General features: G+C 36.6%; 1 protein-coding gene across 1 annotated transcript in view; it reads left to right on the forward strand.

The window, feature by feature from the left end:
• The first annotated feature begins 1971 nt into the window (after positions 1–1971).
• LOC106875297 (pyruvate dehydrogenase phosphatase regulatory subunit, mitochondrial) overlaps positions 1972–18285 on the forward strand; it is a 30041-nt gene continuing 13727 nt past the window's right edge. The window contains exons 1-5 of the mRNA XM_014923385.3: positions 1972–3392; positions 12871–13001; positions 14720–14801; positions 15910–15991; positions 17313–17394. Coding sequence (XP_014778871.1) covers positions 3034–3392; positions 12871–13001; positions 14720–14801; positions 15910–15991; positions 17313–17394 — 736 coding nt within the window. The 5' untranslated portion in view covers positions 1972–3033. The remainder of the gene's footprint in view (positions 3393–12870; positions 13002–14719; positions 14802–15909; positions 15992–17312; positions 17395–18285) is intronic.

Below are 18285 nucleotides of genomic sequence, written 5' to 3' on the forward strand. Positions count from 1 at the left end.
GCCTTAGGGTTGGTGGCGCCCCGGGCAAGCTGAACTTTGGCGTGGAAATTTCTTTGTCTTTGTCACGCACTCTTTGGCGGCCCCTAACACATGGTGCCACGTACGACCGCCTGAGTTGCCGGTGCCTTGAGCAGGCCCTATGTGAAAGTATGGTGAAGAACTGGATATTCACATTTTCTTAAAAATAATATTGTTTTAAAAATCTTTGTTGAGATTTGAATTTGAGAACATTTTGCAATCATTGGGCAGAAATACGACACGGCTAGGATCTTTTTTAAAACGGGGGCCACATTTTTCATTAACGAAACACTTTGAAACTTGGAACACTGGTAGAATGTGTCATATAAAACATCTTTTTCTCTTAGTCTTCTTAAAAAAAAAGAAATCCATAAATTATTCCATGTTAAAGTTGTCGTATTTCTGTAATTTCAACCAATCACTGACGTCCATTCAGCCGATATACATTAAGTGCCGACTACATAAACAAACGATTCTGAAACAATTAATCCTAACCCTAACCCTAACTCTAACCCTAACCCTAACCCTAGGGTTAGGGTTAGGGTTAAAGCAAATTTAAAATGAAAAAAGCAAATAAAACGAAGAATCGTTTGTTTATGTAGTCGGCACTTAATGTATATCGGCTGAATGGACGTCAGTGATTGGTTGAAATTATCGAAATAAGGACAATTTTTTACATGAAATAAATTCGAATACAAAAATATTTTTCTATTCTATAACACAAAATAGATAAGTATACGAAGTTTGAAAGTCTTTCGGTACCAAAAACACTACGTAAAACATTAATGAAAAATGTGGCCCCCGTTTTAAAAAAGATCCCACGTAAGCTGCAATATAAATTCATTGTATAAGCTTCGCTTTGTTTAGTAATTTCCATAAAAATTTAGCATAATCGGGAGTTTTAGTCTACGCAAACATCCAAGAAAGGAACATGCTAGTTGTGAGAGGGTAGGAAAATGTGGAAAATAAAACTGGGTAAAACTAGCTTCACTTTTATTGTTGAAATTGCTGAGGTATATCATGTTTTCTTTTTGACTATTTTTTTTTTTTTACCCAAAAACATGCAAAGAGGCATTTGTAAAATGCCATGCTGTGAAAGTTGCGTAAGCTGAGCCAAAGAAGGTTGATGACATCTGTTTTGACATATGTTAAGTGATAAGTGTCCTTTTGCTTCTTGGGTGCGGTTTTGGATATGTTCGGCGTATGTTAGAGAAGTGTCTGTTGTCTGTGTTGGATTTGAGAAAACCTTGTGGAGTCTAATTGAATAAAATGTAAGACAGCTGAACCGTTTGAACTGTACGGGAATTCGTGTGAGAGATAGTGATGTTGTATTTAGTCGTATTGTAGATATGCCAGTGTATTTCGGAGCTAACTTTTTATTTGTAGTGACTAGGACAAAGTTGCAACAAGCTGTACCCATCGCACATCCCTGTAATCTTTAATTTTTAATATTTTTGTTTTATTGTGTGTGTAGATCTGGACGGAGTGAAACCTATGATGATGCGAAGTGGGCTGCTTTATGTTCTTGCAATTAGTTGTTAAGATGAATAGGGGCCCGAGGATGGCTGGAGTAATTTTTGTTAGTTCTAATGTATTGCCTGTACACCACTGTAGTTATTTCTTTTTGTTGTGAATAAATGTGCTGTGAGAGTTATAATATCTACTATTCCTTTAGATATTGCATTTGTTTTCTTTGACGGTATAATGTTTGGTGTTTTTGAAGGTTGTATAGAAAAGAAAGCGGAAAAGGAAAAGGTTGCAGCGAAATTTATATTTAATAGTTTATCCGACTCTCTTTTGAAAAATAATGAACACTGGAAGTGCAAAAAAAAATAACATTAATAAATAAATGGATACTAGTTGATATTTTATATGTTCTCGGTGGAAGAATTAATAAACGAAATAAAGCGTAGAACGGTAATGGGAAATGTATTACAGGTAACTACATTCGGCTAACACCGATTCATGGTCTATTTCGTATCAGCTGTCGGTAATGTGAGCCAGAAATGCATTTACAGAATTTGCATTTGTTTAGATTTGTAGAAAGAAGAAAACAATACTCGAGAAATCCCATAGTACTGGCTTATAAAAGGACTCGCGCGAACGATATGAATATCTAATATAACTTATTTTATTGTCAGGGGGAAATTTTTTTAATTTTTCAATCGGAGACTATTCTATATTTGTTCAGTTCGTTGTTTCTGAAAATGCGATTAAGAACGACACTGAGGATGAAAATTATTAAACGATTGAAAAACGAAACCGCGTGAAATGGAGAGAGACAGATAGAAAGTGTGGAGGTTATTTTTATTTTGAGGGTTGAATACTGTGTAAGTTATCTGCCCGTCTAGCAGTTTGAAATGATTGAATAACCTCCTTGACATTCGAAGATGGCAGCAACCACAACAGCTGTGATAGGACAGCATAGAAGCACGAGACGAGGCACCAGTATAAAAGGCAAAACACACAACAATAACAACCAGTAGAGTGAAACTACAAGTGGAATACGGCGATGTCCTTTAAGTAAATAGAGAAACACGATCAGAGAAATATCATCTGGAAGTTTTCACTAGAAGAAAACATTCCTATATTTTCTTTTTAATTTGGAACCGCTTGGATTGCTTTACTATTTACTATTCCACTTCAATATTTAACGAAGTATTCCTATGAATTTATTCGTGAAATATCTGGCTGGGTATAATCAACGATTTCTGTTATTATTATCACATGATGTTAACATAAACAAGTCCTCGGGTACATCCTATTGCGGTCTGTAAGGAGTAAATAGTCGCTAACTAATTACAAGTAAAATGAATATCAATTTCAAATATATATATACATATATTTAAGGAATATGTAAAATATTTATAATAAATTATCCAATAATTGTCGTGTAAAAAAACAATTCAGTTGTTGATCAAACTCGTCGTTCCAGACAACGTTGTTTAAAGTGATTTTCTTGTTGGCTCTCATAACTGTTAGCAACAGTTTATTGGTAATAATACAATTGTCAATATGAAACCCTTTAAACTCGTCCAACCCACTCTACGTTACGCTTGTTTAAAAAGGAAAACGTGTTCCTCGTCATTGATTTTCACCGGCAACATTACTGGAGCTCAGAGCAGACGCTGTGTTCATGGACTCACTCGATGTTTTTCGTCTTCATCCTTGCTATTGCCATCATCGTCATCATCACCATTATCAGCGTTATCATCAGCACAGTCATCAACATCAACGGCGTCCAGTTCAACTACAGTACAGGTTCCCGATCAAGCCAGGGTGGTCATCTGTGGCGGCGGTGTTGTCGGCTTGTCTGTTGCCTACCATCTCAGTCAACGAGGATGGACTGATGTGGTTGTACTCGAGCAAGGAAGGTATTTTAAGAATATTTACTCTCTCACTCTCTCTCTCACACACACACACACATGCACACACACTAACACCCGGAGCTGTTTGTGCAACACGGGGAATCCACTATTTTTTCTATTATTGTGACACCATTCAACATCAGTTTTTCACCTTTATTTCACCTCTAATTACATCATTTGAATGTGTACGTGTAATTTCTTAATATATTAGCTAAAGACGGTTACAAGAGTTACTAGGGGTCCTAGACTACATTGCAAAAGCACATATCAAATAATTTGGCACGAAACTGTCAGCCCTTGAGAAACTCCTATGGTTTTCCTCAGTTAATAAAACAAAATACTTCCTATTTTACATTTTCTTTTCTCTTTCTTCTGTTTTTATGTTTGTAAATATATGAAATAATTCTTGGAAGTGAACTTTAGATTTACTAATTGATCAGGAGTACAACTAACTGTATGCTCTGTAAGGTTCCGAGTGTTTTTCTACTGATCAATATAGTTAGCTAAGTTTGGATTACAACAGAGTGCCTGTAAAGTATCTGTCTGGATTTTAAACCCCCTATTTCTTGCTGTATATGTGTACATATGTATGTATTTACCATCATCATCATCATCATATTTACCTGTTTTCTATGCTGACTTAAATTGGGTGAATTGCTACAGTCCAAGTTCTTATTTGGAATTGCTACCCTCCTAGACAAGTTGAGGGACAACATATCACTTGTACATTCTTATTTTAAAAAGGATTCCTATGGCCAGATGCCCTTCTTAATGTCAACCATTTTGCAAAATGTACTGAGGGTATTTTATTGTGGCACCAGCACTTGAGAGGTTACCATGTCCTTGACACAACTAAAGAATACTCATTTTCCTACATAATTTCTGGTCAAATGCCAACCGCCATTTTACAGGGTGTACTGGGTACATTCTATCATGATACCTACATAAGGGAGGTTGTTTTGTTCCTTGTGAAACTTAGGAATCTTTCCTCTTATACATTGTCTAAGTTCTCTCAAAGCCTGAGGAAGAAAGTGATAACCAACACAGAGATAGAGGAGAGAGTATGCATGCAATGAGATGGTCAGAGATGGGGTAATGGAAGAGACACAGGGATTACTATATATTGGTTGTTGGTAGTTGATAAAGGGTTGAATAGAAAAACAGGGTAAGCAGTTTGATCAGAAAGTAATAAAGATGTGTCACGTTACGAGAGAGTAAGTGGTGGAAAGCAAGAAAGATGGGTGGTAGTAGGAGTGATAGTGTCAGAGAGATGTAAGAGTGAAGAATAGCTGTAATGTAAGAGACGCACAGTGGCAGTTGTATGCTTGGTTGTTGGTAGGAATTTAGATGGAAAATAGCATGAGCAATGTGACAGGATAGAAATAAAGATGTGCAATGGTGTTGATGATGATGATGAGAGTGGCAGACGTCAACTAAGAGTCACATGAGCAAGGGAGAGAATTATGGTTAGCAGATTAAGGATAGTAGAAGTGGGTGCTTAATATGAAAAAAATCTGATGTTATTCCTTATTACACCTCATTATAATTGCAGAGATGAAAGATGAGGTTGAGTGATGTGGGGTACCGGCAGGAGCAAGACAGAGCTATAATGAGAGGTGGAAGAATTGGATAAGGACTGGTCAGATGCCCCCATCTTTGTTAAAGGTATCATAGGATAATAAAAATGATAATGGGTGAGAAGAGGATAAATACTCCTGTTTATATATGTGTGTACAATACATGGGGTGTATGCAGAACAAAGACATTCAAATCTGCCACAACCTATAAAGAATGAATAGATACATTATTGTGTGTGTAAGTGCCCTTGAAAAGACAAGCTGAGTGAAACCATAGTTGTGGCCGGTGCCAGTGACACATAGAAGGCACCCAATACACTCTTGGAGTGGTTGGCATCAGGAAGGGCATCCAGCTGTAGAAGCCAAGCCAAAGCAGACTGGTATCTATTCATTCTTTATAGGTTGTGGCAGATTACCAGTTCCAGACAAACCATCCAACCCATGTCAGCATGGAAAATAGATGCTAAATGATGATGATAATGATATATATATATCATCATCATCATCATCGTTTAACGTCCGCCTTCCATGCTAGCATGGGTTGGACGATTTGACTGAGGACTGGTGAAACCGGATGGCAACACCAGGCTCCAATCTAAATTTGGCAGAGTTTCTACAGCTGGATGCCCTTCCTAAATATATAGTTTTAGGGGAAAGAACCAAGGTTCATGAAGTCATCAATGAAAATCCACTGTCACATATAGAAAAATATCCCCATGAGGTCCAACATCCTGAGATAGATCCTCACCACTTCATCCCACATCTTCCTGGGTCTCCTTTTGCAGGTACCATCCACATTCAGTGACCAGCACTTCTTTATGCAGCTGTCCTCATCCATGCACATCACATGTCCAAACCAGCATTGTCTTCTCTCTTGCAAGCTACATTTGATTCCTCTTATGCCCAACTTTTCTCTCAATACATTTGCACTTTGTCGTACATGTGCACTGATGTTGTACATCCAATGGAGTATACTACCTTCCTTTCTCTTCAGTCTATGCATATCTTCTGCATTCAGAGTCCATGTATATATGTGTGTGTGTGTATACACAGACACACACACACACACATATATATTTATGAATGCACACAAGCACACTATGTTTGTATAAAACATGTTTTTTTTTTTGGTTTTTTTTTAAACTATCCTAGAAAATCAACCTGTATCATATAACAGAATCAGAGTTTTGCTTACTGACTTGTCATAGTTAGGTACTGCAGTGTCTTGTAAAATGAGCTCTAAACATCTTTTATGTAAATCTGCTTCCCAGAGTCAGTATTTTCCAAGGTTGCAGTTCAAACCAAAAGTATCTACTTGATGTGAATTAATATTAGTAAGGACAAAATGAAAGTGAATTGGTAGAATCACAAGAGCTGCTCAGAATGTTTCATGATATTTGTTCCAACTGTAGGAGGAGCTCCAAGTTCAAATACTGTCAAAGCCAACTTTGCCTTTCATCTTTTTGGAAGTCAATAAAGATCCAGAGATGTGGATTGGCAGAACTGTCAGGCAAGGTGCAGTAAGCACCTGCAACCACACTGGTGCCAAGTCAGGAACCTTCCTTTGGATAGACATCAGTGGCATGGAGAAGATAGACTTGCATGCATGGCTAACCTTGATCAGTGTAGGGCCTCAAGTGCCAACACTTACTTATACACATAAACATCGGATGTATACTAAACTTCATTTCCTCAGCCAGTATCATAGCGTTTCATTAGTTTAAACCCAGCAATCCTCAATCGTAATATATCTTCATAAAACATTATCTTACTGTGCAATGTTTGGTTTATTGATATCATCATCGTTCTAACATCCACTTTTTGATGCTTGCATGGATCAGACACAAATTGTTGAGGCAGATTTTCAACTGCTGGATGATCTTCCTGTCATGAACCTTTACCTGTTTCCAAGTAAGATAATATTTCCCCATGGCCAATATGTTTTCACAGAATATTGGGAATGAAGGACACCACTTATATTCATTTACAACATCATGTGATGTGAAGACAAGGAGACAGAAACAGACCACATACATATATGTACACACATATAGATATAAGACAAGCTTCTTTCAGTTTCCATCTATTTGGTTCAAAAGCAAACTTCTTACCACACTACCATGTCTGCACCTGATATAAACAATCTAATTTTAGTGGTCAAATATGATACAACTTACCTTCATAAAATGACTCGCAGGGCAATATTTGTTTAATCTATAGACACAAATTATTTATTTTTGGTTGAGCTGTCATTCAAGTCGAAAATTTTCCGACTACTACCACCCTAACATAATGTGGTCACAGAGAAGTCATGGCTTCAAAATTGATTTATCATTTACAAGCAATCACATGATCAACGTTGAAGTGGAAGTTTCAATTTCTGAATGTGTAAACAGTCAGACATTGGCAGGGAGAGGGATGATTTCTAGAAATAAAAAGGTCGGAATGAAAGCTTTTGAAATATTTATCTTTCAAACTTCTCAGAATAGGATCCAGTCAGCTATTCTCACAATTCAGACTTATTTGAATATTTACTTTTGTTTATTTGAATTCATGTGCTTCATGTAATAAGAATAGAAAGACATCACACAGCAAAATATAAACAAAAGAAAAAGAGAACAAACTGCTTGAAAATAGGACAGTTTTCTCATAAATATAATTATGAAGTTATCTACTACAATATATTATAACCCTATTGGCTAATAATTCATTTAGTATTTAAACAAGATATAAATAACTTATGTAATAAAAAGGCATAGTTGTGTGGTTTAGAAGCTTGCTTTGCAATCATGTAGCTTTGGGTTCTATCCTACTGTGCAGCACCTTGAGCAAGTATCTTCTACTATAGCCCCTCACTGACCAATGCCTTGTGAGTAAATTTGGTAGATGAAAACTGTGACAGCCTATTGTGAAATCATGGATATGTGTGTGTTTGTGTGTATTTTGTCTAATCACTTTGTTTCATTAGAATAAGAAATTTGTTTATGGAAAAACTTGTTTTGACTGGAAGAGTTTTACAGGTACTAATATTGTTTTCAAATTTTGGCACAAGACCAAGTTTTGAGGTAGAGGTTAAGTTCATTGCATCAACCCATGCTCAACTGGTACTTATTCTATTGACCCCCCCCCCCCCCACCACCACCACCACCACATAAAAGATGAAAAGCAAAATTGACATTGGCAGAATTTGAACTCAAAACATAAAGAGAGATGAAATACTACTAAGCATTTTACTCAATGTGCTGACAATTCCGGCAGCTCACTGGCTTAAATAGGTGCTAATATTAGATTGGCAAAATGCTTAGCAGCATTTCATCCATCTTTACAGTCTGAGTTCAAATTCCGCAATGGTCAACTTTGCCTTTCATCCTCTCGGGGTCAGTAAAATAGGTACCAATTGAACACTGGGGCCAATGTAAACGATTTACCCCCATTCTCGAAATTGCTGGCCTTGTGCCAAAATTTGAAATCAATCTTAGATTGCATTCTTGAGTGATTTTGTTTTTGTGGGTCACTTTTATTAATGTGTGTGTGTGTGTGTGTGTGTGCGTATATGTAGATTGGGATAAGAGCTTCAAGGTTCATCAGCAATGTATTGTGTATTGGTTATTTATGAGTGGGTAATTTTGCAAATATGTGTGTGTGTGTGTGCGTGTATTTATGTATTTGTGTTTCATTTTGGTTGAGATTAAATTTTCAAGACTTATTAAATATGTGTATTTAGTATTTCATGAGATCTACAATATCAGTTTATTTATTATCAGTTGATTTATTATTGGGTCATTCTATGTTTTCTATTATGATGCTTACTTTCTTAAACTTTTAACATACAAATTATTCTGTCAAATGCAATGCTTGTCTATTCACATTGTTTTTAATTAATCATGCATTATCTTGTAACTTGAATATTTCAAACATGTGAATGCATATTTTTACAATGAAAATTGTAGGATCTGTGTGAGAGCTCAAGTCTGGCCAGTTTTAACATAAAACAAGTAGAATACTTGGAACAGATATCGCTGGTTCATGAATCCACTTTGATATAATGGGTCATCATCATCATCATCGTCGTCATCATCGTTTAACATCCGCTTTCCATGCTAGCATGGGTTGGACGATTTGACTGAGGACTGGTAAACCAGATGGCTACACCAGGCTCCAATCTGATTTGGCAGAGTTTCTACAGCTGGATGCCCTTCCTAACGCCAACCACTCTGAGAGTGTAGTGGGTGCTTTTATGTGCCACCGGCACGAGGACCAGTCAGCCGGGTACTGGCACAGCCACGCTCAAAATGGTGTCGTTTATGTGCCACCTGCACAGGAGCCAGTCCAGCGGCACTGGCAATGATCTCGCTCGAATGTCTCTACACGTGCCACCAGCACAAGTGCTAGGAAGGCGACGCTGGGCACAGGTGCCATCACGATTTCGCTTTCGCTTGTCCCAACAGGTCTTCGCAAGCATTCCTTTTTTTTGTTTGGTTGTGGAGTCCATAGAGTTTTAGCAACAGAAAGAATACAGCAAAGAAAATTCAGTGACATAGCTACTGCAACGTGGTTTGGAAGTTTGCTTCACAATCACATGATTCTAGGTTCAATCCCAATGCTTGACACTTTGAGGAAATGTCTTCTTCCATAACCTCAGATTGACCAATGCTTTTCATTGACAGAAACTTTATTTACCTACATTTGCACACACATACATACAGCATAGGTTTGGCTGTGTGGTTCAGAAGCTAGCTTCCCAACCATGTGGTTTCAGGTTCAGCCCTACTGTAAGTGTCTAGACATCATGTGTTGGTTGTGAATGAGCATCATACAAATGTTGTTGTTCGTTTTCTGAAAAATATGTCTAGCTATGGGAAAATATTGGTAACATGAGAATTGGAAAGGCGTCCAGCCATAGAAAATCTGCTTTAATAAATTACTTCTAATTCACACAAGCATAGAAAAGTGGATATTAAATGATGATGATTTTGTGTGTATGTATGGACGTATGTATGTATGTTTATTGTACTTTGTACTACAACCATCATGTGTGCCTTTATCAGTAGTATGACCCTTGGCCCTCCTAAAGTACAGAAATATCAGTTTCACCACAGTTTCAGATTAAAATTCTTGTAATATATATATTAAAAAATGTAATTATATATATACTACAAGGTGCATCAGTTTTTTTTTTTTGTTTTTTTCTAGGACACTTCTCTGAAGAGCTCTAACTTTCTTCTACCTTATTTTATTCACTTTTCAGATAAATAATGTAAGATATCAGGCTAACTCAGCAATTGGAAAGGCATGTTGTAATTGTTACCTTAATAGTAGAGTATAGTGATACAGAGATAGCTCACTTCCTGAAAGTTTGATGAGTCGTCAAAGTTTTAAAGAAGATAGAAGCTGCTGACAGGGTTCCAACAGCAGCCAAACACAAAACACATACACAGAGTCCTAATACCATCAGAAAAGTTCAAAAGCTAATCAATAAAATCCCTGGGAAGTCAGTCAGAGCCTTGGCAAAGGACCTCAAGCTTTCAGACTGCACTATCAAGTGTTCATCATCATCGTTTAACGTCCGCTTTCCATGCTAGCATGGGTTGGACGATTTGACTGAGGACAGGTGAAACCAGATGGCTACACCAGGCTCCAATCTGATTTGGCAGAGTTTCTACAGCTGGATGCCCTTCCTAACGCCAACCACTCCGAATGTCCTCTACAAGTTATATGTGATGCAGGGGGCGGGGGTCAGTTTATGTTGGATGTGACAAGAGAATCATCCAATCCATGCAAAGTGCTTGCTAAACAAGTTTAAGTACGAAGAGACTAGAATGCTTTGGTTTTTCTCCAATGAGAAAAAACATCAAACAGGACTAAAGGATAAACTGAAGGAAGGACAGATGGTTATGCAGAGACCCAAATGAGGTTCCAACGGTCATGCATATTAAGTTCCCAGCAACTGTTATGGTTTGGATGTCTTCAGCAACAAGAGAGATGTCATGCTTCCTCACTTTTCTTCACAGAGCTTAAGGGTCAATACTTCTATCTACACAGAGGTATTGGAGAAAGTTGTGAAGCCCTGGGTAGAGTTTGTAATGGAAGACCAAACATCTTTGAACAAGACCCTACACCACCTCATAAGGCTAGTAGAAACCAAGTATGGATGGGTGGCAATCCTCATGATCATATTCCCCCCAGACACATGATTTCCTTGTTCACCAGACTTCAATCCACTAGACTATTATGTATGGGGCATAGTCGAGAGAAAGGTCAATCAACTCCCCAATAACACCATATAATCCCTCAAGTTCACCATGACCAAAATTGATAAAGATCATCTGATTCAAGTACGTCAATGCTTCTGACCCCATATTAAAGCAGCCATTGATGGTAATGGTGGATTCATTGAATAGGTGCCACTGGTGGGAAGTATAGTGAAGAGATAAGTATACATACAATGTTTGGGGGAAACTATTTACTTATCTCACTTTCTAAATAAATATCATAAATGACACATTTTTACTATAAAAACAACTTTCTCTTATTTACTCTTGGGTAGGGCAGCTGTTTTCAGTGACACGTTTAGTTGAATTTAAATAGAAAAGTCATTAGGCTGCATATTTAAAATTCCAGGTAATTGATAAACACTATGAAAGTAACTTAAGTTATCAACCATGATAACATTCAAACTCAGAAAAGTAGTGTTTCTTTTTAACTCTGCATGTGATGTGCTTAAAAACATGTTTATATTCTTGAATAGGATAAAGATTAGAATTAGATTATTATCCTGCTTCCAGTTTCAGTGTTGCTACCAGGATTTAAAAAATAGGACACATTTCCCCCACTTATTTTGTGATTTAGGGGGGATTTTTGAAAAACAAGGGGGAATTTGTGGCAGTGCTCAGTGAACAAATTAAACACACTACCCGGCAGTGGCTAAAATTCAAACCGATGAAGTTTATGTATAAATTTTCTTTTTATATGTTTGTTTCCTTTTACACAATATTAAATATTAAACAGCTAAAAATTCTCTGAAGCAGCAGCCCAACTAATTCAGAACCAGATCAAAAAATACTGGTTTCAAATTTTGGTACAAGGTCAGCAATTTGAGGGGAGGTGCTAAGTCGATTGCATTGACCTCAATGCTTGTTTGGTACGAGGGAATGTTGAAAAGTTCCAGGGTTTAAGGGTATCGGGAAAGGCCTGGTTGGAGGTCCAACTTTCCAAATTCTTTTACAGGGCTTAGAAAACTGAAGGACCACTGCAATAAGTGTGTGAATCTGAGAGGGGAACATGTTGAATAAAATCATAATTAACTGATCCTCTTGTATTTTCTTTTACCCAAAGCCAGAAACTTTTCAGCACCCCCTTATACTTGACCCCAAAAAGATGAAAGGCAAAGTCAACCTTGATAGAATTTCAGCTCTGAACGCTAACAACTCGGCCAGCCTTGACATCTTAAAATTTCAAAAAATATTGCAGATATTTATCTAGAACAGCAATCTATTTTTTTCATTTGTATCTTTTCTAGTGAATGTATTGATTTCATATGAAGTTAAAAGTATTCCCATGTTATGTCAATTGCTGCTATTTATATAATGACTTCTGCAAGTTTTGCTGTGTGAAAACCACTGTTGTCAACCTGGAAATATTATGTTGGGCATAAAATCAGATCAAAGTGCTGTAATATGTTTCCCACCATGGAAAGTAAATGGATTATGTCCAAAATAAATGGGAGAGCATTGATTTAGAATAAGTAGCTTCATTTCTAGATTCAGAAAGCATAGGTTTCTCAGCATCCCAATATAAAAGTTTCTTCTGTCTGTCCACTCTAAAAAGAACAAAATGATAAATATCCATGCTTTATTTGTTCTTGTTTTCTTCATAAAAATATGTGTTTATATTTTGAATTTTAACAGGATAGGCTGTGGCACAAGTTGGCATGCTGCAGGACTGGTTGGACAAATAAGAAGTCACAAAGTTCAAGCTGACATTTGTACATATAGCAGGAATCTCTACAAAAGCTTTGAAGACCAAGGCCACAGTGTTGGTTAGTAGCTTATTTTAAACATTGATGGCTTGTTGTAGCTGTTGTTGTTTGATTGATTTATGACTGAAGTAATGACAAAACAAATTTTGTTAATATCTTATATCATCTTCAAACATAACGTTTACTTTCAATGAATGTTATGCTTAAAGACGATGGGTCCATTCTTTAGTGAATCATTATTCATCTTGGTCCTGTCTTATGTCTTTTGTAATGTCCAACATTGTGAGATCTGACTTCAGTATTTCTTCCTCTGCTTTAGGTATCTTCCATTGTGTTGTAAAGCAGTCTTTTACTCCTTTTGTATCTGTCTTTTGAGAACGGTTATCGCTCTGACAGATATTGTTATATTCTGAAGACATCAATAGAATGATTCTATCTGGCACTGAATGAAAGAAATGTGTGTGGATTCAATTCATATTTTCTCTCATCTTCATGTGTTGTTGCTGGTTGTAAATAATGATCGTGCAAGAAAAAGATGTTTTGTTTGTTTTCGATCTTCTGTAAAAACCTGTCCAGCCACAGGGAAATAATACCTTGTTTGGAAACAGATTTGGCTATAGAAAATCTACCACAGTGAATTCTTTCTGATCCATGAAGTTTGGAAAAATGGACATTAAAATGACAGATTCTAACAAAGCACTTTTATTATCTCAAATATTTGTAGGCATGTTTCTCCAAAATGTGCCAAATTCTTTGTGATTATAGCCAAGGCCTATATGAATGGTGGAGTCAGTCAAGAACCAAGAAAGGACATACGAATATTTGATGGGCTCTTTCCTCAAAACAACAACTCTCCCTTTGAATTTTCAAAGGATTTGCCTCTGGGGTCCAAAAGCAGTTTTGTTCTGTTTTACAACCTATTTCACTCAGAACCCCTGATTATAACAGAAGGCATGATCGATATTATTTTTATATTTCTGAAATCATAATGATTTCTAACATTAGTATATTAGTGGTCAGAGAGTGTAGTCAACTCAATTGATCCCTGTATAATTATTTCTGATTATCTTATGGACCCCGGTTGACATTGGACAGATGAAAAGTAAGAGTGAATCTGGCAGTTTTTTGGGGGTTTTTTTGTTATCTTGTTGATTCTGTCTGTTGTCTGCTGTACTCAGTTTATGGATAATTCTTTCAACTATAGGCACAAGACTTGAAATATTGGCAGGAGGAAGTAGTCAATGACATCATTTCCAGTACTCAACTGGTACTTCTTTCATCAACCCAGAAAGGATAAAAGGCATAAAATCCACATCAGTGGAATTTGAACTCAGAATGTAAAACCAAAACAAATGCCACGAAGCATTTTGTGTGACATGTTAATGATTCTGCTAGCTTGCAACTCTTCAATTTATGAATAATATGCAATGTTGCCAGTACCGCTGGACTGGCTCCTGTGCAGGTGGCACATAAAATACACCATTTTGAGCATGGCCGTTGGCAGTACCTCCTGACTGGCCTTCGTGCCAGTGGCACGTAAAAGCACCCACTACACTCTCGGAGTGGTTGGCGTTAGGAAGGGCATCCAGCTGTAGAAACTCTGCCAAATCAGATTGGAGCCTGGTGTAGCCATCTGGTTTACCAGTCCTCAGTCAAATCGTCCAACCCATGCTAGCATGGAAAGCGGACGTTAAACGATGATGATGATGATGGTGTTACTCTCTTTGTCTCTGTCTCTCATTCTTTCTTTCTTTGTTTCTTTCTTTCTTTCTTTTCAGGTTGGAAGCAGTGTGGGAGCTTGCAACTAGCTCGCTCGAAAGACAGACTCATCTACTTCCAACGAGCAGAGGCCAGAGCCAAGTAAATATTAAAGTATATTCTTTTTTGCTTTGCCAAATTGTACATTTATCCCTTTTTTATAGTGGCCTTTCTTGTCGATGTTAACTCCCTCCTCTCAATTGTATGTTATCATTCTTATAAACTGGTTCTAGTTGTAATAACTATTAAGTAGTAAATATAATGATAAATTATCTAATTTATGCACTGTTTTGGTCATTGCACAGCAATTTGAATAATTTAATTATTGGCCAATTAAACTATCTATTTACATTCTTATTCCAAACTGGTTTGGACTGAATTGAATTATCTCAGTTTGTGCTTGTTTTTATTCAGAGCTATTATCCTCTTAGATGGACTGAGGAACCACATCTCTCTCATACATTTTAAATTTGGCAGGATTTCTATGGCTGGATGCCCTTCCTAACTCCAATCACTTTACAGAGTGTAGTGAATGTATTTTATCATGGCATTAGCACTAGAGAAATTGTCATGCCTTTATCAAGTCTAAGAGTTCTCTTGACTCTATGTTGTCTCCACTTATTTACCAATCACTTTACAGTGTATACTGGATGCATTTTATTGTGGCACCAGCACCTGTGAGGTTACCTTGTACTTTGCAATGCAAAACATTCTGTCACTACTCTACAATATCACCATCAGTACACAGCAATGTGACCAATAGAGTGGGTGGTAGCAGGGCTGGATTAAGACCCATAAAGCCCCTAAGTACTTCAAAGATTTTGGTTCTACCATATATATGGAAGTCAATATATAAACAATAATAGCCATAAAATAAGTTTTTTTTTTTTTTTAATGAGAAAAAAACTAACAGTAAGATGGAAAATAATGTTTATTTTTGTATATTTCCACTTTATTTTTATTTGAAAGGTTTTCTCCTGATTTTTAAATTGCAAAGTCTTTGATCAGATCTTTGCTATGAACACTTTGAAATTATATTTCCAATCATATAAACCACTTCAAAACGACCCTAGGTTACTGTGCCTGTATAAACAATATAATCAAACAAAATTTTTTTTTTCTTCTTATATTTTTTGCATCTGTTTATTTGTCTGAAAGACTGAAAGATATTTATTTGACAATACTAAATGTTTTTGTTATTTACTCCCAGACAAAATGGTCCAGAAGCACACATTATTACTGCTAAAGAGGTTAAAGATAAATGTCCAGAAATCCGTCATGAAGATCTCGAGGTAACTAATTGTTTCTTTGAGTTAGTTCTTATTCAAAGTTATTGTCCTCTTAGATAGGTCAGAAAATTATGTCTTTCTCATATGTTTTTTATTTTGGTTTTTTTTTTAATTTTTTTTTTTTTTTAAGCTTGATATGGTTTCTATTTCTGGCTGCCCTTCCTAATGCTAACCAATTTTTAAAATATTCATTGTTGCTAGCATCAGCGGGATAAGGATCATCATCAACTTATCCATATTTTGAGATGATTGGAAGGATTTACAGTTTGCAAACCTGTATCCTTGTACACTTTCACTCTTAGATTCTTCTATGCGTGTCACCATGTTTTCTAAGCTAGGATCCTAATGTCTACTCTTGGAAATAAGAACAATTGTCACAACATGGGACAATTTGCCTTGCAACATTCAGCTGTTACTATTTACATTCTCTGCATTCAAAGCTTGCCAAGGTCGACTCCATCTTTAATCCTTTCAGGATTGATAAGCTAAAGTAATAGTCAAATGCTAAGAGCAATTTAATCTTCCTATAAGTAAACCCTAGATGTGGGTAAATTTATGATAGAAGACTAAGATACCCAGTGATCTATTTTGGCCTAAAATAACTTTGTTCTAACAAATCATGGTACTTTATATACAATGATCATCATATATCACAACTGCCTCATCTTAAAGTATCATTCATTGCTGTTAAACGGTTATTTTCTCTACTAGTTTCCATTAGTCCTTTTGCTAATTTCATCCAATCATTTCTGTATTCATGAATTTCCCTAATAATTATTTTCTCACTTTATAGCTAAATTTTCCACCTTCTCTGTCTGTTTGTCACTTGCATTCTCTCTGAAGATACACACACACACATCATCATCATCATCACCATCCCACCCATGCTCGCATGGAAGGCAGACATTAAACAATGATGATCACCATCATCATCATTTAATGTCTGCCTTCCATGCTGACATGGGTTGGATATGAGATCGTTGCCAGTGCCCCTGGACCGGCTTGTGCGGGTGGCACATAAAAGACACCATTTCGAGCGTGGCCGTTTCGTGCGGGTGACACGTAAAAGCACCCACTACACTCTCTGAGTGGTTGGCGTTAGGAAGGGCATCCAGCTGTAGAAACTCTGCCAAATTAGATTGGAGCCTGGTGTAGCCATCCGGTTGCACCAGTCCTCAGTCAAATTGTCCAACCCATGCTAGCATGGAAAGCGGACGTTAAACGATGATGATGATGATGATGATGATGATAAATGTATTTATGTATGTATGTACACATACACGCACATCCACACACATATGAAAGATAATTTTCTCTCTTTCAGGGTGCTTTATGGGTACCTGGTGATGGTGTTGTTAATCCAACTGACCTTCTCATGGTCTATGCTAAGCTAGCAAAAGAAAAAGGTGAGCCATTTCAAGAATTCTATTCTGCTTTTATACTTTTGTAGATGCACAAGCATGGCTGTGTGGTTAAGAAGCTGGCTTCCCAAACATGTACTTTGGTTGAAGCCAATGGCGATTTTATTGAATACATTTACACTGTAGTATTTCAAGATATTTTTATGTAATTTTGGTAAATATATCAGTTAAAATGAGATGTCAGTGTTATTTTCATTTTTGCATAATTTAGATGACAGTTTATTCACCACTACTTGTATAGCTATGTGTGGAATTTGAAAAACACATCCAGCCCATGCAAACACAAAAAAATCTATGAAAAAGTTTAAAAGTTTTCATTTTGATACAAAGAAACATAAGTGAAATCATCTTTAAATTTGTAAATGTTTTCTGTATAGAGGAGTCCAGACATGAAAACTGAAAGAAGCCTGTCATGTGTGACATCATTCAAAGGCTAAAACAATGCGTAGCACAATGTCACCAGCAATGTATAACAGCATCTGATCATTGGATCAATACTGGGATATATATATGTGAATAAATATGTGTGTGTGTCTGTGTGTGTGTGTAAACACATATCCATGCCACATCTAGTACCTCTGGTACCTACATATCTGCAGTATCCCACAAACATATGATACCTACAGGATCCTTCTACTTCACTGTGAACTTTATGTTATTGTACCTAGCCATTTCTGGCATCCTACATGTTGATGTGCCTAGATTCTACAGAATGTTATAACTATATATAATAACCAGCCCATTTAAAAAGTACCTGAGAATTGTTGGGTGACACACTATGCTTGAGGAGACCTATTGAGTCAAGTAAAATCAAATTACAATCAGAATCTTAATCAAATCGAAATCAAAAATGGAAATTGTAGTTGTGTCCGATAC

The sequence above is a fragment of the Octopus bimaculoides genome, chromosome 6, assembly GCF_046866305.1.
Source record: "Octopus bimaculoides isolate indiv1 chromosome 6, ASM4686630v1, whole genome shotgun sequence".
Taxonomy (NCBI): Eukaryota; Metazoa; Mollusca; class Cephalopoda; order Octopoda; family Octopodidae; genus Octopus; species Octopus bimaculoides.